The sequence below is a fragment of the Alternaria incomplexa genome (assembly GCF_024043165.1).
Source record: "Alternaria incomplexa strain BMP 0042 chromosome Unknown scaffold_12, whole genome shotgun sequence".
Lineage (NCBI taxonomy): Eukaryota > Fungi > Ascomycota > Dothideomycetes > Pleosporales > Pleosporaceae > Alternaria > Alternaria incomplexa.
Genome location: NW_026249861.1, coordinates 282,132 through 302,965, shown reverse-complemented (window position 1 = coordinate 302,965; position 20,834 = coordinate 282,132). Strand labels below are relative to the sequence as shown.

The 20,834-nt window shown below is 53.6% G+C and overlaps 5 protein-coding genes across 5 annotated transcripts; 3 read left to right on the top strand and 2 right to left on the bottom strand.

The window, feature by feature from the left end:
- Positions 1-2,793: 2,793 nt before the first annotated feature.
- J4E90_007991 (uncharacterized protein) lies at positions 2,794-7,379 on the bottom strand (the record flags this gene model as incomplete). The annotated part of the gene is made up of 2 exons (XM_051437521.1): positions 2,794-3,318; positions 3,369-7,379. The coding sequence occupies 2 exons, from the start codon at positions 7,377-7,379 to the stop codon at positions 2,794-2,796; spliced, it is 4,536 nt and encodes a 1,511-aa protein (XP_051288332.1).
- A 1,421-nt stretch (positions 7,380-8,800) lies between these two features.
- On the top strand, positions 8,801-10,546 carry J4E90_007990 (uncharacterized protein; the record flags this gene model as incomplete). The annotated part of the gene is made up of 1 exon (XM_051437520.1): positions 8,801-10,546. The coding sequence occupies one exon, from the start codon at positions 8,801-8,803 to the stop codon at positions 10,544-10,546; it is 1,746 nt and encodes a 581-aa protein (XP_051288331.1).
- A 587-nt stretch (positions 10,547-11,133) lies between these two features.
- On the top strand, positions 11,134-11,921 carry J4E90_007989 (uncharacterized protein; the record flags this gene model as incomplete). Its single annotated transcript, XM_051437519.1, has 3 exons — positions 11,134-11,252; positions 11,389-11,515; positions 11,763-11,921. The coding sequence occupies 3 exons, from the start codon at positions 11,134-11,136 to the stop codon at positions 11,919-11,921; spliced, it is 405 nt and encodes a 134-aa protein (XP_051288330.1).
- Positions 11,922-12,476: 555 nt separating this feature from the next.
- Positions 12,477-14,709, bottom strand: J4E90_007988 (uncharacterized protein; the record flags this gene model as incomplete). The annotated part of the gene is made up of 2 exons (XM_051437518.1): positions 12,477-14,369; positions 14,422-14,709. 2 exons carry the CDS (start codon positions 14,707-14,709, stop codon positions 12,477-12,479), a joined length of 2,181 nt encoding a protein of 726 aa, XP_051288329.1.
- A 542-nt stretch (positions 14,710-15,251) lies between these two features.
- J4E90_007987 (uncharacterized protein) lies at positions 15,252-20,180 on the top strand (the record flags this gene model as incomplete). Its single annotated transcript, XM_051437517.1, has 4 exons — positions 15,252-15,293; positions 15,341-15,587; positions 15,635-20,074; positions 20,125-20,180. The coding sequence occupies 4 exons, from the start codon at positions 15,252-15,254 to the stop codon at positions 20,178-20,180; spliced, it is 4,785 nt and encodes a 1,594-aa protein (XP_051288328.1).
- Positions 20,181-20,834: the final 654 nt, after the last annotated feature.

Sequence of the window (20,834 nt, the reverse complement as noted above, 5' to 3'; positions counted from 1 at the left end):
ACCAACGTTGCACGAACAACTCACTCCCGCTTTACGAGTCTACGAGTAATGGTCATGCAACAAGAGCCAGCATACCCCGAGCGCCGCGGCAACGGCCCATCTCCCGTTCTTCTAACGCACCCGGCCACGGCACTTTCCCCCGTGCACAACAACGCTCCTCTGAGCATCTAGGGGTTTGATCAGCCCGCCACAAAACTGCGCAAGGCTAACACACGCCACGTGAAATGATACGAGTCTGTCGATCTACGTCAGCTCTCCGGCACTCTTCGAGTCTGGATTCATCTGTGAAGAAGCCCGAAACAGCCACATCGTGAGCTATGACGATCACCGTCAAACATGCAGTTGGTCGTGCTATTTTTGCTTCTTCGACGTCATGGCTTCAACGTTCGGTTGTCGGCACGCTTTTACATCATCACCACACGTATTTGTAGTCGACGCGTTGTAACGGCGCGTCTGTTTAAGATAGGTGCAGCAACACCGTAAACACAAGCCTTCTACACATTCAACCCGCATTGCGCTCAGGCTTGGCATCCTGCGAAGACTTTGCTTCTTGAATAAGCATCTAGATCATGCATGTCGACAGAAAGGAGGCTTGCTCGACTCCTTGCTGTCTCTTCCAGATAGATTAATTCGTGGGGGTTGCAGACCTCTCAAGGGCAAGATATAGTGTTCAGGTTAGACTCTACACGAAACCTGTCAAGAACCTTCGACTAAACATACACCGTAGCATTGTTAGATCAATCATCCATCTGCATGCCTGGAATTCACAACGCGCATCCCTTATCACACAAGTCTTCACGTTTGCCATGCGCTCCTTATCCGTGCCGCCTCATCACCCCAGTCAATGCAACGTACTGTGGCACAGAAATCCTCCACTCCTTTCCTCAACGACTTGGTATAGGCACGCACATGAACTGCACCACCGACTTTTGCGCTCACTCCTTTCGCAAACTGTGCTTGTGCACTTCTCCTGTATTTTCGTTGGGAACGGCTAGGTCAAGGACATCTACGTTTTTGTGCTCTTTTTTCGTAGTCATCCTCTTCTTCGTGAATCGTAGTAGTTGTTATCTTCGTCCTCTTCTTCTACTGCTCTTCCAGATATGTGTTCATCGAGATGCTAAATGTCTCTGCTCCGATTACCCGTCAAGCTCCGCGCGTAAATCCATTGAGTCTACGGAGCGAGACCTCGTCTACGATTCGCGTTGCCCACCAACACATGCGGAGTAGTGTAGGCCTGCCTAGCAGTGAGCCTGCAAAGGCCTGCATTATTCTAATCATCTTTCGTAGCACGACGAGAAACATACATTCCCCGAAGAAGTCGAGTAGCTGAACCGATTAGTCGTGCGATGATAATATGAGTGTATGCCTGTGTTTCCCTTAAGATACACGTAGCTGCCCTTACGCAACCGCCTGTATCGCCGTAATTACTTCGCGCTTCTGCATTCTCGAAGCTTTCGATGATATCCCATCAGCAAAGTAGCTATCTAGTTGAAATGGAAAATAGTCACTAGCTCAGGTTCTGACAACGGTGTGTCTGCTGCGGAACAATCGAAAGAAGAAAAGTGATAGGAGTGAAGAGATGCCTTCTAATGGAGATCATAAGCGACAACAGACGTGGTATTTATAAGTAAGATACGTGATCGGGCAAAACATACATATCATATGCGAAACATGCATGTAAAGAGAAATTCTACATCTGGTGAGTTCTAATCTGAGAACTCGTGATAGAAGTTTGTCGCGATTACAGTCGTCTCTGGTGCTGTTCTGAATCCTAGAGATAATACGAATGAGTATTCTTATAAACATTGTTGGGGTAAGGCGCTACCTTGCATCTCGCACAACTTCACTTAGTTAGCTGCATATATTTCAAAGCGCAAAAAATGTAGTATGTGCCGCAACATCTACTATCGCTCTGCTCTTCGTAGCCACAACAATAGAGACTTTCGACTCGTAGGAGTTATATCAGTGTTTGTGATTACGTGGCATGTTGATGCAGAGCGGAGCAACAAAACGCGGTCAGGTAACTCTGTGTAGTAATCTCAATGTAGGTGTATTTCCCAAACACCTTATATTCGCTGCAATGCAGCAGTAGGAATCAGTGCTCATGATACCTCGCTGAACCAAGATTTCACTTGCACAAATTCCATGGACATAATATAACAATTGCACGCAAGAGGTTGACAGCCGCACAGTGCCCACCTTGGATCACAAGCACTAAAACACACGCATACAGACACAGCAACATCTCATGTTCTTGTGTCCATCAATTGAGCTTCGCACCTATCCTACTCTAGCCCCTTTCCCTCCTTCCCTTTTCCTCATTCCGTTCCCCGGACACGACAAAATCCCGTATCATTCCAGCTGTCGTACAGCCAGCAGCAAAAAAACAACAACTCCTCTTCTCGTCATCAATACGTGCGTGACATCCAAGAAACTCGACGCAGACTTTCTAACGTCTAATGTTGGACCGACGACCTGGGATAAAAACAAAAACCCAAAAACCCCTTTCCGATGCTTGCAAGGGCCCTGTTGCCAACCAACTATGCCGCCTGAATCGAGTGGTGAAACTTGGAGAAAAATTTATATGTATACGGTGAAAGGGTATGCGCTGACCGGTGAACCAGGGTTGAGGTCGTGAGGCGCTGAAAGAAAGTAAGGCTGTGGTGGTGTTCGGCGTGGGCGCGGACAGCTGATCAGCCGCGACAGGCGGCATCTATCAGCAGTACCGCGGGCAAGGTGAGTCGACTAGGGTAATGGCAGACCCCATGATCAATAATACACATGTCGATTGCTTCATGCTGGATCTTTGGAGGCGTCATCCGGTGGTGGCTCCGTCTTTCCCTCCTCCTGATTTTGCAAGAGCCGTGCTTGTTCGTCGGGAATATCGCCCTGTTCGTTCTCCTCTCCAGCCATTGGTTCTTCTGATCGCATGATCGCTTCGTCGACCTCTTCCGAAGGGTTGGGCATTGGCGCTTCACCCGATGGCTTGGTGTTAGCCTCGCCGGCACTGTGTTTGCCCCCGTGGAACCAGCCACCCTTCTCCCACTCTCCGGGTTGATAGAGGCAGTCATGGCGAATGTCCGTGTCAACGATAGCAGCCATGAGTTTGTTGAGCCGATCGAAAGAGATGGGCTTCAGGATCCATGCATCGAATCCAGCGTCGATGTAGCTTTGGCGGTCGCGCTCGATCAGAGAAGCTGAGACTGCAATGATGGGGACGCGGCCGCAGAGGGCGGCTCGGGCTGAGTAGATATCGGTGTGTAGTTTCTCGAACGATCTTATCATCTTGGTCGAGGTAAGTCCGTCGACGATTGGCATCTTCAATAATATCAGTAAACAGGGCAGGTCTTCAAGAATACTCTACTAACCTGCATATCCATCAAGACAACATCAATGTCTCGTGAATTGTCGCAGTATGCCGACGAACATTCCTCGCCATTGACGGTGAGATGGACCTCATGTCCAAGCTTTTCTAATCGTTTCTTGACAATCCTACTATTCACCGGGTCGTCTTCCGCAACGAGTACGCGCATGTGGTCCGAAGTCAATTTCTCCGGTTCTGCAGACGGTTGTATCGGCGTGTCACCCTGTACCTCCCCGAGAACGCTTCCAGTCTTGGGCCGAGGATCCACCGGACTATCGCCGCCTTCATCAGGCATCTTCAAGGCCGTGATTGGGGCACCGGAGCCAGGTACGGTAGCCTCACCTGGGTGATCGGACTGCATGCTTCTCTGATGTGGAGGAACGATAGGCTGGCTGCTGATGTATTCAAGGCTCCTAGACCTCATGCGCGCGGCGCCGGGATCAAGACTATTGCGTTTCGTTAAGGTCGGTCTCAGAGAGTGTGCGCTTGGGCTGGCATCGCCTCTGCCGATCATGTGCGGCTCTTGTATCGCGTCGATAAGTCTGTCCACATCACTCCTCTGACTCGACCCACTCTTGAAGCTGCGTAGACTAGTCTTGCTCGTCAGACTCTCAGCACTAGATCTTCGAATGACCACACCACTCGTCCCGCCACTCGAGCTACTCTTCCTCTCGCTGTCGGAGGTGTGGCGCGATAGACTTGGGGCAATGAGAGTCCGTTCGCCTTCATCTGGGCCAGGCAGGATGCTCGATAAGGTACTGTCCGGTTGGGGTGTGATGCTACCAGCTGGGGAAGCCTCTGCCGTTGTCACGGCTTCTACCTCGGCATCTGGAAGGTCGAACGGGAATTGTACGACGAACCTCGTGCCTTTGCCCTCTTCGGATCGAAGCCTCAATTGTCCGTTCATATTCCTGATGATGCGGCCAACAACGGCCAGACCGAGACCCAACGTTGACTTCTTACCTTGCTCGGCAATCTGATTTTTGTCAGGTACCAACGCATCCTCCAGCATGGATGCAGGCTCAGACTGAACTTGCTCTAAGTCATAGAAGAGCTGATCAAGCTTCTTCTGGCTCATACCAACACCCGTGTCGGCCACTGCCACTTCAACCTCGACATGATCTCTGCTGGGCCTTGCTGCAACATAAACCTCCACAGTGACGCTACCTTGGGTAGTATTCTGTATAGCGTTCGCAGTGATATTGGAGATGGCTTGACGCACTCGGCGTTGATCTCCGATACACAGAGTAGGCAGACCCGGGTGTTCGATAACTTCGTAAGATATGTTCTTCCGTTTGGCGTCGTTCTTGAACATGTCGGTGGCATCCTTAATTGTTTCCCGGAAGTCGAACGACTCGCCCTTAATGAGTGGTCCGCCTTCCTCCGTCTTGGTCAGGTCAAGTAGGTCGTTGATTACGTAGATGAGTGATTTCGATGCCGAGTGCGATCTCGAGAGGTTTTCCCGCGTTTCCGTGTCCAGGGCTCCTTCCAGTGCTATCTCGAGGTAGTTGATGATTGCATTCAGTGGCGTGCGAACTTCGTGCGCCGAGTTTGCCAGCAATAACCGGGTCAGCTGACTACTCTGCAGCGCAGCTTCTTTCTGCCTCCAAACTTCGATGAACTTTCCATATACCAAACATAGCACTGAGGCGGTCTCAATCTCTTCTTCCGTCCATTCGCGGCACTTTCCAACGACGGTCTCGGACCATGTTTTGAAACTCTTTCTTGGCTCTAGGTAACCCTCGGTACCCTCTTTGATGAACTTTTCGTATGGGTTGCCGGCCCATTTCACCTCCTTCAGTTGTCCTTTCCTGAAGAAAACGATAAAGTCCTCGCCATCTACCGACAAGGGGACGATTAGCATGCCTGCTATGACATGGAAACCGGGCGGGTATCGCAGATCGGGGAAGTCCGAGATGATATCTATGGAAGTCATGACCGATTGTATTTTCCTCATCCTGAGATACTCTAACATGGCAAGTGCTTCTTGCGAGTTTTCTAGAACGCCAAGGATCTTTGTCTCGTCACGGATCGAGAGTAAACCAAAGTCGGCATCGAACAGTTTCAAGAGATCATCAGAGGAGGCGATGATGTACCCGGAGGGGTTATGTTGTGTTGGTACAGTATTGATGAGTTTTCTGGCCTGTAGTCTTGACGCATACGATAATCTTTCGATGTTTCTCGATGCTGCATCGCCGACCATGCGACACATCTTTCGAATAGGAAAAGATACGCGCATGCCGCGAGGCCCGTACGAATGGCAGGCAATGAGACCCCACAGCTCATTGAATGCGTTGATGGAGATGGACATTGACGATCTTACGGCCATGTTCGCAAGATATTTGAGATGGATTGGGGACATGGCGCGAAGATAGGAGTGCGTGAGATCGAGAGGGCTTTCCAAATCCTCAGCGGTACGGCAAACGAGCCTTGCGGTTGTTAGGTCTCGATCGTAGAGCATCCGTACCTTGTTTAGCTTGTATAGTTCTCGAGCTTGCTTTGGAATATCGGAAGCAGGAAAGTTCAGCCCCTTGTACAGATCCTTTGTCGCTCGCGGGTCAACAAGTTCGGTAACGACACGGCCGTTGAAAGTTTGGTCGAATTGATATATCATGACGCGATGGAAACCAGTTAGTTCCTTGACAACGCCCACAAGAACTTTGAGAAACTTTTCCAATGATGGTGCCGCAGCTAGCTGTTCTTGCACCTGGGACATGATGTTGAAGACCTCCATCGCAGCAGCTTCACCCTTCCTTTTCCGCGCGCTACGCAGGACTCGCAAGGGCTTGCTCTTGATTTCTGTACTTTCGAGTAGTTCCTGCGCCGTGGGCTGACTGGACAAAGTATCTTCCGGCAGCTCTGGAGTAAGGTCGTTGGGGGGCACCAGCGGGTATAGAGGGTCTTCTTCAAGCTCGAACTCGCAAATAACAAGTCCAGGATTTGAATCGTTGATGTGGATGGCGCACCACAACTTGCGCGTTCGATTGTAGCCTGCCACTTTGATGGACATGGTGAAGACTTCGGGCCCATTGGACGTGACGTCGGAGTCCTCGTCTTTGATGAAGTCGATGTGGTCCAAGAGATTATCGGCTTGCTCTTCAGATAGAATGTCCGTAAAGCTCTCTAGTGCGAATAACTCCTTCGGGGTGCGTCCTAATATGCGTTTAGAGTTTTCACTTACGACACGCACCAGCAGACTTCCTTCCGGGTCGTCTTGCAGTGCCAGTAGCAGACCGAAGCCTTGCACGGCGCCCGGAAGATGGATGGGTTCATCCTCGCAGCGCTGTAGGGTATCGCCCTCACGGCCTGTTATGACCATGTGTCCTCCCTCAGTCGTGACGTGCTTGAACCGATGTGTCATCAGTCCGCCCATATCCAGGCTGCTGATACCACTTTTAGCGGAAGCACCCCCAATTGACGGTGCCCGTTCGGCTCTGGACCCCGGTGACCGACTGCCTTCCTGTGCGCTTCCACCTGACTTTGTTGACGACAGATCATTGAACAACTGTTGGGGTATCTGAGGGGCGGCCCTTCTCGAGCCGTCAGCTCTTTGAGTGGATTGGAAGGACGAGCGCTGTGTATCAGAGCCTGTGTCTGCCTTGGTACTCCCAGGACGCAACCCCCAAGCGCGCTGCGAGCCATGTGAAGCCTGTGACGTAGTCGATCCCTGCGAAGCTCGGCGGGAGTCGCTTGTGAAGCGCGAGTCGTTTGTTCGCGAATATGGGTGGAAGTAATCGCCCTGGGAGTAACCGCCCTTTGGTGTGGGAGTAGGGTCGACGCTGATGGCGCTCCGTATGGGAAAGACACGGTCGGTAGCGGAGGGGCTCATGGCGCCTTCGTTACTAGGGCCCCCAGACGCAGCGCTGTTCGGTGGCAGAGCAAAGTCGGCGGCCTTTGGTGCAGCGTCGGGTGTAGCTGGCTCTTCGGGCACGGGCGACACGGTGGAGAAGTTGAAGCGGCCATCGCTTGGTGTATTAGGACCAAGGTTGGGGGTTTGCTGGGGTGATTGAGACATGGAGCTGTGTGTCGTCGATCAGGCGAGCACGCCGGCGGCAGGGTTAAGAGTGCGCCGATGGCCTGGCTGTTGGTAGGAATAGAGGCACCCGCACACGGTGGGATTGTGCCTTCAGGCGTCCATGGGCGTCTGGTGGTCGCTAACGTGTGGTGTGGATAGTTGCGAGGATGCTCTCAACCGCAGGCAAGGTCACTTGGCGTTATGCAGGGACCGCGTGAGGGTGGCGAAAGACGGACAATCCCTAATAGGAGTCTCGTTTGTTTTGCCAGAGGGGGATGGTGGGCGGGCCTAGCAGCCTCATGAAGTTGGCAGAGTTGCTGCTGCTGGGAGATGTGGCGGCGTGCGGAGGGGCGAACGAAATCTGGACCGTCCAGGGCAGTCAAGTGCGAAGCATGCAACCGTTGGAGTGGATGGAAAGCGACAGAAGGATGGACACAGGCAGAGATGCACAACGACCAGGCTGGCTCCTAGCTGCACTTGTGCAGACACAACGACGGGCAGCGCGTCACCGTCTAGTTGATGAGATAGATGACTGCCATGCGTCGTCTTGAATGGCTTGATGCGCCTCCAGATGTCGATCGCGAACGTCTTGGGTTAAGTCGCTCTATCTCTGCGATCGACGATCTAAGCTCAGAGCAGGTAGGTTAGGGGCAAGATGCAGGTTAGGCCATGAAAGTTCTTAGCGACCGGAGCATGGATATTCGACAGTTTTCCATCATCAGCGGCCTCGGACCCACTCGCGCGCGGGAATTAGGGCAGACAAGCGCTACGTCATCGGTGAGATGCACCACGGCTGGCTCGACGCCGAACGTGGAGTGTGTTTGGTGAGACGCGGCGGCATCATTGCGACAGTCACCTGCTTGTTTATTGTCCTCAACACCATAAGAGGCGTCGGCTAATGACACCAGGGTCTCACAAACATATCCATGACAGCTGTCAGCGGGCTCCGGGGGCTCCAGACACTCTCGCAGCAAGAGTGGTACGCTGCCTCCCGCGGAACTGTCCTGTCCCCAGAATAATGAGATTGCCCACGCATGCACGGTAGACGGCCCCGGGGGCAGGATGCGCCGATCTCACGTGATCCCGGCCCGTGGCGTGCAAAAGTGTTTCGACGATCAACGCGCCAAGCTCTGACGAATTCGTGGCCCAACGATGCACCATGGAATATCTTCATGTTTGACGCGTACATGTAACGAGGTCGGGCCTTTGAATGCGGCCGTCACCACCGTTCGCGACAGTATGGCATCAATGGCTTATGCCCCCAAACGTCCATGCACCCTTCGTGCCTGACACTGCCTGGGCTTGGCGGCAGCTACTGACAGCAACGTGGGGCAGCGGCCAATCGCGGTCTAACGTAACGGTGAATCGATGTCTGTGTAGGCACTCACCGCAACCTACAGACTCCCACACGCCACCCCTCAATGTCCTCGCAAACACCCGCGCGAACGCTAAACGTCCTCGTCGCCCTCACTAACCCCTCGGCCTTCCGCTTTGGCTGCTCCATCGTTGCGCGCCTGCACCGCCTCCAGCATGTTTCTCTGAAGATCATCGCATGCAAGGACTTCCCGACCACGACGCACACGACTGTCCCGCCCCAGCTCGAGCCCGTCTGGTACACGTATGACCCCGAGAGCGACACGACGCCCGAGTGGCAACATGTCGACTATCAGGAGACCAACGTGGCAGAGTACTGCTCATGGGCCGACTTGCTCGTCCTCGCACCGCTCGACGCCGAGAATCTCGCCCGTATGCTCCATGGATTCACAACAAACCTGCACCTAAAGATCTTGCGCAGCTGGAATGTGTCAAAGAAGATAATGCTCATACCGGGCATGTCCACGCTGATGTGGGAGAACCCCATGTCGAGGAAGCAGATCAGCAAGATACGGCGGAAGTGGAACTGGATCCGCGTACTCCCTCCGTTCTTGTGGTCTTTCGACCATTCCGGGCGCAAGTACCACCCATGGGTAGAAGGGCACAAGGCTTTCAATGAATCTATACAAACCCAGATCGATTTGATGGCAGTTGGTGATCGCACTATCGCACTACCTATTGCCCATCTCCCAACACTGACACCTACGCGAAGCAAGGGATCTCGGCTGCCGCCAGAGCTCTGGTCTATCATCCTGGAATTCACCAAGGACTGGGAGCTAGCCACTACGTTAAATGTTCACACGAACCTACCCGTGCCGAAGGAGTGGCGACAATCGGCTAGCGACGAAGGGCCCAAGACACAGATGCAGAAGATAGAATGGGCGCTTCTTACCTATCCTTATTCAGAGATCAAGGCTGTGTTTGACGCTGAGAACCCCACACGCATCTCCCGGGTATGCATCGAACTCATCATGCGCTTTGCCATGGTACCCGTTCTTGCGCATCTCGAAAAGTTCCACAAGGAGCTATTCTGGGGCACATTCGGGCACACCTTCCTACCCCACAAGGCTTCTGTGTTTGGCAAAACGGAGATTCTCGAGTACTGGCGGACGTCGCCTACCTTCCTTACCAAGGAGTACTCTGCGGAAGCCATTGACAACGCGAGCCGCACCAACTCGGTCCAGGCCCTTGACTGGTGGTACAACTCTGGCCTCTCACTGAAGTACACAGAAGCTGCGCTCGAGCAAGCTAGCTCGCAGGGCCACATTCACGTACTCAAGTGGTGGAAGGAGCACAGCCGTCACAGGACGGCCCCCTCGGTACCTTCATCACCAATCGACGAGCAAGCTCCTAGCAGACCCCGCCAAGACGATTTACCTCTCAAGGTGGGCAAGTCCATCACCTATGCAACACAGTCAGGCTGCCTACCCGCGATCCACTTCTGGGTCGAGTCTGGCATCCCCTTTTCGCATGAAGACACAATAGCCAAGATCGCCTCAACCCACGGCCACACACATATCTTAGACTACTGGCGGACCCTTCGCGGTGAGAAAATTCTCTTTGACAACCAGGTCCTTGTAGGACCTACCAAAATGGGCCATGCCGGTGTGCTAGAATGGTGGAAGCGCAGCGGCCTGAAGGTGGAGTACAAGACGTGTGATATCGAAGAAGCATTAGAAGATGGTGTTGAGGGAGCGCGGGGAGATGCCGTGCGAAGATGGTGGGCATTGAACGGATTAAATCTTGGGGTAGGAACGAGCGAGTGGATGAAGATCAAGGTCTTGGGGTCGTGACGGTGTATCAGGGAGGCGGAGCAGGTGTAAACAGTATCATAGCATTATAGCATTATAGCATAGCGAGCGACTTTTCTGACAATCATCCTGACTATCATCTCATGCAATGAAAAAAATGAATACATATCTCCTAGAAGTATACATTGCCTTAGCGAATATGTACATACTAATGTAGACAGCAGAGCACCTGTTGAGTTCTTTCTTTGTATCAAAAGCTATTCCCATCGACAGCGGAATTGACTACTCAAAAAGACCGCAAGCCCCGCCGACAGGGTCTTCTTACCCGTTGTGGCCGGAGCTCGGAAGCCTTGGGTCGGTGAGAGTCTGAGCCAATGGCTGAACAGCAATTTGACTTTGCGCGCGAGCGTCTCTGCAACGCCTAAACCGACCTCGGGAGAAGCTAGCTAATCAACCCGCTACAACTGTGCACAACTTCTTATCCGCCGTGTTCATTCCCATCTGACACCTCCACGTCAACGCAACCGTCTCCCGTCCAATTCCCTCCCCGCCTCTACGCACGCAAGCACACGACCTCGGTTTTCCCGCCTTAAGACCACGTACCCCGAATTTCCCCTTCCACCACCACAATGTCTGCCGACAAGGAATTCACTTACTCCGACGTCTCGGAGCACAACACCAAGAAGGACCTATACATTGTTGTTCACGACAAGGTCTACAACGCATCGAGCTTCGTAGACGAGCACCCGTACGTTCGCTGCCCTACCCGCCGCGCAATGCACCGCACCTCGGCATTCGCATACTCATACTTGTTATGGCGAAAAGCCCCGCCTTCACATGTGTCGGGTCAATGGTCAAAGCAACGGTTGCTAACACATGTACAGAGGTGGTGAGGAGGTTCTTCTCGATGTCGGAGGCCAGGACTCAACAGAAGCCTTTGAGGATGTTGGTCACTCGGATGAAGCCCGTGAGATTCTCGATGGGCTGCTTGTTGGAAACTTGAAGCGTCAGGTACGACACCCTCCACTCCTCAATCCCGCACATATAACCCGATTCCCACTTCCTCCCTTCACGTACACGCAACAAATCCCCCCAACACATCACACATCTATTTCCCGCGCCCCCAGATGCCGCGCCCAGATGCCGGTCCTCGGGTCCAGGAACTTCTTCGGAACGATTCCGCCCACCATGCACGGAAACGAAACAACCCGTTCTCCGTATCCACAAAACAGAATAGCGATGCTAACGAGTGATATAGGAGGGCGACCCAAAGCCCAAGAGCTACGCGCAACCCGGTACAACCGCTACCACCACCGATGGCGCATCCACCGGTGTCGGTCTCTACGCCATCATCCTGCTTGGCGGTGCGCTTGCATTTGCTGCCTACACCATGATGAACAAGCAGTCTTCTGAGTAAGACTGTTCATTAGTAAGGAAGAAAACAAACACCTGCTATCGAACATACGATGGGCCCAAGATCTCGGGTTTTATGAGTGGATGGGCTGAAGGAAGGAGTCCCGCTTGGAAATGACAATGGGACTGGGGTTATATTTATACAGAGGCGGTGCCGTGTGGTATTGATCGCATGGAGGAGTATATTTTATATATTGGGGAAGGCTGCGTCTCGAGCTTTCATCATGCTGCGGACGAGCTATTGGAATAGATCGATTTAACTTTCTTCAATCGAAACCTCGCACGTGTCCTGACACCCATAACATAGCAACGCAGGTTGGTGAAAGAAGCTTTCATCGCTTGAGCTGTCTAGATCGTCTTTTTTTTTGGTGTGGAACGAACTTTGGATGATAAAGCTACTCCATACGCTTCCCTCTCAATTCATGTAACAAAGCAAGTAAACATCATCACTATCACATTACAGTCAACAGAGTCTTGCAGTTTGATAAGGGTATCATTCAACTCCCAAGTATGCATCTTCCATCTTCCCTCCCACCCAGTCCATTTACTTTTCCAAACCCTACATATTCCTAAAAACATTGTTACTAGCATTCCTCCTCCCACCCTCCTTCCTCCGATCATGCCTCTGCCCCTCCTGCTCGGGCCTCTTCCTCTGCTTCTTCTCCGGCGCAAACGTAATCTCCCGCTCACCCACGACCGTCGTGTTACTCGCCGACTTGGCCGGTTTCCTGTCCTTAAGCTTACTAACACGCGAACCAAACGTCTTGTCTTTCGCCATCGCAGACGACCCCGATTTCCGTTGGTTCGACGACGAAACAACCATTTCGGGCCCACTGCGTTGAGAGCGGTGCCCTGCTTTGCGGTAGGCGCTGGATGAAATACGCGAGTTGTCTTGTTTTTCCTTCTGCTGTTGTGGTTTCTTCGCAGGACGCACGGCGTCCTTTTCAGAGTCTGAAGAGTCTGAATCCGAGGAACCTTTTCTTGATTCGAGGTCTTCTTGCTCGGCGGCGGTAAGGCCCTTGGGGATCTTGGTGCTGGGGTTGAGCTGCTGGAACTCGCGGGTTTGCTCGTCGATTTCGAATTCGGGGTCTTCGAACATTTTGGCGAAACGAGGGTCGTTGAGGACGCCGTCGGCGGGTTTGGTGGGTTCGGAGACGGCGGGCGCGGTGGTGGTGGTGTCGAGCATGTCGTCGTCGCCGCCTTGCTTGAGGACGCGCTTGGCTTGTCGGCGCGCTTGCTCTTCTTGCTTTTCCAGTATCTTTTCTGCCAGCTTTCGGTTGACTTTGACGGCCACCTTTTTGTTGCCGCGGATTCGCGACTCGCGCTCTTTGCTGATCTTCTCCGCGATGCTCTTGGCGCGCTGTTCTTGCCAGAGGTCTGGGTTTGAGATGAGGCGCGCTTCTTCGTACAGCTTCTGGGCGACGAAGAAACCGTGCATGTAGGGTCGGAGTAGGCTTGTAGTTCCGACAAGGTGGTCCAATGATAGCTGCTTCAGCTGCTCGTGTGTCAGGAACTTGAAGTTATCGTATACATCTCCAGATGCGCCCTTGCCGAAAGCGTTGGGGTCGTTGGGGTCTTCGGCCATTTCTTCGACAATGTTGTCGAGGAAGGAGCACCATCTTGGCGCTGGACCGAGCTGTGGAATGAAGAAGGAATGTTGTTGCCTGCCCTCGTTTGCCGTCAAGAGCATACCAGTCTTTGGCACCCATTCGACGTGGTTGAGGTCTACTGATGGTTCCACGGAAGTCCATGGCGTGCCGTCCTTTGGATCCCAGATCTTGATGACCCTCTTGTCTGCGGTCAGAATCTTGGGCTCGGCAGTTTGCGCGCCGTCGAGGTAGATGATGTTCTTTATCGGGTAGCCGTATCCTTGGTCTTTTCGCAGAAGTGGTTTTGGTGATCGGAGATCGTAGAGTTGTACAATGCCGTTGGAGTCTCCCACAGCAACCTCCAGACCTGACGATGGGAAGGTCAACGCTGTGATTTCCGACTTGCCCTCGAACGCATCTGGAGGCGCCGACAGAATGCCCACTCTGTTTCTTGATCGCGAGTCCCAGTACTCAACTGTGCCGATAGAGGTGCCGAAGGCGAGGAGGCCATGCGAATGTTCGGCGATAGCACCAGTGTTCACTGCGCCTGCACCAATGCCACCCTGGAGAGCGCCGCCGCCGACTGTCGTCACATCGTCACCACCCACGTCAATCTCGTAGCTCCTCATGAAGCGCCCGACTTCAAGGTTCAGTCTGAAGGCCTCGCCCATGCCGTCCGCGTTGACACCGACCGCGGGCACCAGGCACTCTGCTGATCTCCGGTCGTAGATAAGATCGCGACCGTAACGTGGTATGCGACTCGCATAGTGGAGGCCTCCACCGGTGTGGAACTCTATGCATCGATCTTGCTGGAGATGTACGCTCTTTTTGGCGTCGGGGGAGAGGAGGTGGAAGGTTTGGTTCTGCGAAAGTTAGTATATCTTGCGGGTGAATGAAAGAACGGAAAAAACGAACAAGAGTGTTGGTGTGTCTTGCAAACGACAGCGACAGATGGGGAAGGTAGTGGACGTGTATTTGAGGCTTGTAGGTGCCCGTGCTCATGACCCAGTCGCCATCCTCGCTCACACGAACACACTGGCTGGCTTCCTCAAACTCGAAATCTTGCAGCAGGTCGACGCGGTTGGCGAATTCGGGATCGTTCTTCAGACTGCGCTTTCTTTTCCGAATCAGCCACTCTGGCAGCGGGCGCGCCTCGCTGCCGCTGATGGTATATACCGGAACGGCGCCTGAGGAAATCTTCATGGTGGCGTGGTGAGGTAATGCGACAGAGCGGCGGCAGAGAACGTTTGGAAGTTCGCGATGAAAAAAGAGTGGAGCCGTTAGTACTAAGCGCAACTCCGGGCGTGCACCCGGGCGACATGGATGTGGGCTAGCGACCGCGAGCCAGCCGCCGTCGACTGGGCTGCCTCTTCCGCGTAGCTGACATCGCATGCACATGCTTTTTCGCTGCCGGGTCCAGTCGCTCTGTCCCTCAAGTGCCTGTACTGCCCACCCTGTACCACGTCGTTGCAATCGGGAGGCGCCGAAAGCTGCATCCGGCTCTCTCCCCGTGTTCGGAGCCATGATCACTTCTCCTACGCGTCTAGATCATGCCGATATACTGACCCTCGACCCTCGACGCCCCGCCCACACCACTCCTCCATCGCTTTGATAGACACTGTCGCGCGTGACGCGCTGGGCGGACCGCAGCGGAGTTGATGGAAAAAGTGTACAGCGCAGTCTTGGGAGTGAAAATACGCCGCGCATACCACCTGAATGTCCCTTAACAAGGAGCCATCTCTCTAATGGAATTTCTCAAAACCTGTACTACGAATGCGCAAGCTATAGTACGTCGGAACATCCTCGTACGCGATGGCACGCTGACAATATACAGGGAGACTTCGAGGCTGTCGCATATCACGCCTTCTCAATCACGCGCACCACCACCCCCACCTCCTCAAGAACGCGAGACTGGAATGCTTCCGACGACATACGCGCAGTCGAAGCCGAGCTGCGACAGGACCTGCACCTTGTTGCGCAGGATGCATCGCGACCGTGGCTATGGCTGTTCAAGCCCGCGACCGTCGATAAGATAGAGCCGACCGTCGATCTCCCAGAGCTCGACGGCTATCGCCTGCACAGTATGTCGCTCTCGCACCTTCCCAAAATTACGACTGACACGTGCTAGGCGAGCAGACAGGATGCACCAAGGCCATCGATCTAGCGCGGCCTCCCATGCGCCCGGGCAACCCCAACACCACCGCGACCTCGAACAATTCCCCGTCGGCAACAGCACCACAAAGGGGCCTGCCTGCTAGCAGTGCGAGATCATCACAGGGCAACAGCCAGGCCTCGGCATCTGATGCCCCTGCGCCGCCCGATTGCCTCACAGTCTATGAGCTCTTCACATCATCCGTCATTGCTCTCATCTCGTTCAACATCGTCAAAGATTGCAATGTGACTGCCTTGAACTTTCGCACGTTTGTTTCCAAGGCTTACAAGCAGATAGACGATGATGAGGATGAGATTGAACCACCAGACTGCGTACATCGTATGACAAGCATCAATGTACATTGGGCCAGCTCGGGCACGCTCCTCGTATCGACTTTCACTGACCAAAAATCTGATATTCGTTGCGTCGGCGACGTATCCACGCAAGCTGGAGAGCAGTCTCTTGTTGGTAGATGTATCCGAGTGGCTCCGAATGGCCTGCTTGCAACAATAACGAGCCTTGAAGATCCGCTTGACTCCCTTGTAGAGGAGATAGGCCTCCGTCATAGGAAACGCACTAGACTCACCACCTTAGAGCAGAGTATTGAGAACTGGAAGTCGAGTGTCAAGCGTTGGCTGGGCTGGAAGGGCTTCACGTTGCCTGACCTTGAGAAGAAAAGCTCATGGGTTAGAATACGCATGACCTCAGTTAATAACCCTGTAGTTTCGAGCCCGGCTTTGGCAGGTCAGGATCGAGACGTCCTCTGGCCCAGAGCACTGTGCTTCTTTCACGGATCAGAAGAACACGAGATGAAGTCTGTGGAGCCGGCTAGTGTGGCGGCAGCTGGAAGCCACAGTATGCTGAGATGGTACGAGACGCCAGAATCAACGGGTTTCAAGGATCCACTTGATGCCGCACAGGAGTGGTTTCTAGGAAAGCCGGATCGTGACAAGATTCTTGAAGCGAGACGAAAAGCGAAGAAGGCTGAAGAGGACGCTGCCCGTCTCAAGGACGAACAACAGAACATGATCGCGTCATCACCTGTAAACGCTCGTGGTGCCTACGGGGACCTGCATCCTGCAGGTGGTGTCTACCCCACACCTCCGGATGGGGTTGTTCCCGGAACTGCAGTCTCCCATAGCGACACACCGAGCGTGTCCGGCACGGTCTCCAACGTCATCCTAGCACCCGGAGGCAGCAACCCCGCCATCAACCTCTCCGCTCCACAAGACGACACCAAGATGGAAGATCAACAAATGCCTTTGACGTCACCCGTCGCACCTGCGCCAGACAACTTCAACACCTCCGGTGGAAACGATGATCTTTTCGGCGACGATATGGACGAAGATGGATACGGAGGGGATCGCATCAACGACACGGATTTCGACTTCTTTGACGGACCGGACGATAACGATATTGACATGATGGACGCACCTCAGCTGCCAGATACGAGCGTAGCACCTGCCAACACATCACGAAAGCCTGAGTCTCAAGTGGCTGTCGAACCCAAGACCGAAGAAGACACAACTGACCCTTTCGCTGCACTCGAAAGTGCGTTGGATACGGCTTCTGAGCCTCCCGTGGACGTGAAGAAAGAAGACAAAGGCAAACAGCCTATGGCCGTGGAAGAACCGCCGAGCGAAAGCGTCGACCTGTTTGAGGAGAAGACTACCTTCCCAACACCAAGAGCAAAAGTATCATTCTCCAAGGAGCCAACTCCACCACTAAGCCCGAGCGCTGTTTCCAAGGCACTACAGCCATCTCCGCCGAACAAGAAGACATCGCGTGCTCGATCAACTCAACCCACGGATACCCCACACGATACACACTTCAGCCCGGTGGCTTTCAGTCGCAAAATGAGCATGTCTGACGCCAAGTATCAGGATGGACGATTCAGCACACATCACTCTGTGGAACATGGCCGTAACAGTATCTCCAGCCCTAGTCCTGGTGCTGGGGCCACCGTCACCCAGACGAAAAGTCTGAGAGACATACCTCTACTTTCAAAGCTTCGTATCACTGTAGGGGCCGCGTCTACGCATCAGATACCAGAAATAGCATCTCTGGCTCGAGCGGCTAGCGAAGACTCGGACTCTAGTGAGACGTCAGACGAATCCGATGAAGACTCTGGAGAAGATGAGGAAGTGGAAGCGACGCCCACAGCTACTATAGGCGGACTAGTCATGCCTGCGAAGAGGAAGTTACAGAGCGAGGGCAACGCCACGCCGCTCTCGGTGACGTCGTTCGCGGACTCGATGGGAGGCGATTGGCAAGATTTACACGGTCTTCAACTTGATCAGTCAAACCTGAACAATTTCGAGCCAAGTGTATGGGATTGGTCTCTGGTCCATTTCCCGTCTCCAGTGGAACGGCACTTAGCTGGTGCGCGCTACAGTCTACCTACCCTACAGACAAACCCAGCGCAAATGCCCGACACTCCCACCTCTCAGCCTGAGATGAGTTACGAAGTATCAGAAGAGAAGCCGTTGAGTGCCAAGGACAGCATCTCGATTACACAGATTGTGACAGACCAGATTGTGTCTGCAACTCTGGATCTGTTGGGAGAGGATGTACCTTTCGAAAAAGAATCCGGAAGTGATGAGATGGTAGAAACGCGCTGGCAGGCTGTCATCAAAGAGCTCTTCCCAGCGGCCGAGGATTGTGACCTACCTACACTTGCAGGCGTGCATGAGGTCTTCCAGGACTATGCTGCCCTGGCAAAAGCGCAGCAGAGGCCACCTGCACGGAAGAGTGATGGCCCGGCAGTTACCGGGAGCCACATGTACCAGATCAACGCACCCTTCTTGAGGGTACGCCGTGCGGAGACGCATTGGGATTTGCTTCCACCAGCAGTAGCGTTCTGGGAGCCCTTGGGATTATCACCCATCAGTCCTCCCAAGAATGTCGTTACATTCTGCGTATACCCTCACAGCGATGCTCTACGACCATGCCTTGAGAACTTCCTGCTCAATCTTCAGCTTGCTTACGACAGCTGCAAGCTCGGTTCACACTCTCGCGTCGAGACGGTTGTCGAGTTTGAAGGAGGTCTTGTGCCTGTGAGGGCCAGCTCGTCCATCACACCGTCAGAGACATTCAAGCTCCTCAGAGAGACCTGCGTCCAGCTCGGAAAGCTTCTCGCCATACAGCATGGGAAAATACGGGAGCAACAGGATTCAAAGATCGATGCATTCGTCATTTACATGATCGATCCTTTCGGCGGTCCGTCTGCGCTCTGGGAATTGTGCTCGGCCTTCTGGGCGCTCTTCCAAGCGTATGGCCAAGGAACACCGGGACGTCCAGATCAGCCTCAGAAGCCGGATCTGGTGCTTCAGGTTATACCCATCAAGTACATCGCTTCTTTCGACGCCCCTGTCATTCTAGATCCAGCTACTTACTTCAGCCTTGCACGAGAGGTTTACGATCGATGCCCGCCGAGTGCACCCAACAGCGACAAGACATCTCTCAGCATATACGCGGCACCTGCTTTCCATCTCGAGGAGACGCTTCCACGAAACATACCTTTCAAGCTGATACCCGAGCCAGCGCAGGACCTGCTTCGAGAGAATACCTATATGCACCTTGCGTACGCGATCAGTCTCGATGGCACTTGGGTGACAGCAGCTTGGACCGACAGCTGTGGCAAATCTCAAGCCGTTGTCTCGTACCATCTAGGTACGCGTGTGTTCAGAGAGGTCGCAAAAGAGATTTGGCAGACGACTATCGAAATCTTACAATCGCGAAGAGTCAACTGGCGTGTTTGCATTGCCAAAGCCGGAGTTCTGGAAAGAGAGGAATTGGAGACATGGGTCTACCTAATCTCATGCCCAACACAGATCAATGTGTTCGTTACATTACTCACAGCAGTCGATGCAGATCCACCGTACAAGTTCATACCCACCATGGCTGCTCCAAGCACAACCACCGGCGGCGGCGCAAGCCCTCCAGACTCCACCTCCCAAGCCGGCGTCTCCCCATCCGACCCAGGACCAGGTCTTACACCCGCTGCAACACCCTCGGCCGACCCCTCCGCCACGGACCCAACAGCAGATCCAGAAGCACGCTTAGTCGACGTGACAGACGAAACCTGGGGCGTAATCCTCGCCCATCGCCTCCACAACACGCACTCCACAACGCAATTCAGCCCCGCCCTCATCTCCGGCCTCCTCGTCAAACGCGGCGAAACCTACCAAACAACCAACAGCATCTCGCACCCCATCCCCGACCCAGAATCCGGTCCCATCGTCATAGCCGTAAACTTCCTCTGGATCGGCGCCGTAGGCTCTACCCGCGCTGCTTCCTCCCCCTTCCCACCCTCTTCCAGTAGCACCAGCACCAGCAGTGGTAGTATTAGTTCCGCCTCTTCTGACCTCCCCAGTCCAGGCGGCGCTGGAGCTGGCCTGCCTAATCCTTACGCTGGTAATCCGGGTACGCCGCAGAGTCCGGGTCCCGGGCAGGATTCGGCGCAGAGGAGTACGACGAGTCTTATGTGGACGCCTACGCCGCAGACGAGGACGACGGCTGAGGGGTTGTTGAAGGAGGTGCTGGGGCAGTTTAGGGCGTTGGGGGTTTTGGCGAAGTTGAGGGGGATGAGAGGGACAAGGAATGGGACCGTGCCTTGGCATGTTGTTGCTGCTAAGAGGGGGGTTGAGGGGTTGAGTCGGATTGGTGGGGCGGTTTAATGGTTCTTGGGAAATGTTTTCTAAGGTGTTCAGGATGGATTTCGAGATATTGGGTTGAATACGGCGTTTTTGGTCTTTGACAATTCTTCATGAAGAGATGGATCTACCATTGTACCAGTTTTTGCAATGTTGTCACGTCTAGCATCATCCCGTTTTGGATAGCTTAATGTAGTCATAGTCATAGTCATAGTCATTTCGTATTCAGTATCATCATATTCTTCAAGTTGTAACGGTATCAATCCTGCTATCCCTCAATCCCCAAATGATCAACCTTTTCCACTTTCTTCCCCTGCTTCTGTTCCTGCGCCATCCCACTCTCCTTTGCTTTCAAACTACTCTGCTGTGCGTTTCCTGCTGCGTATGCACTTCCTCTGCCCCCGGCAGCTGCGCTCGCGGTACCTATACAATCCGATTAGTAAGACTGTAGTCAAATGACAAGGGAGTCAAAGACGGGGTAGGTGAGGGATCCGCTGGGTGTATTGGGGGATTGGATGGGA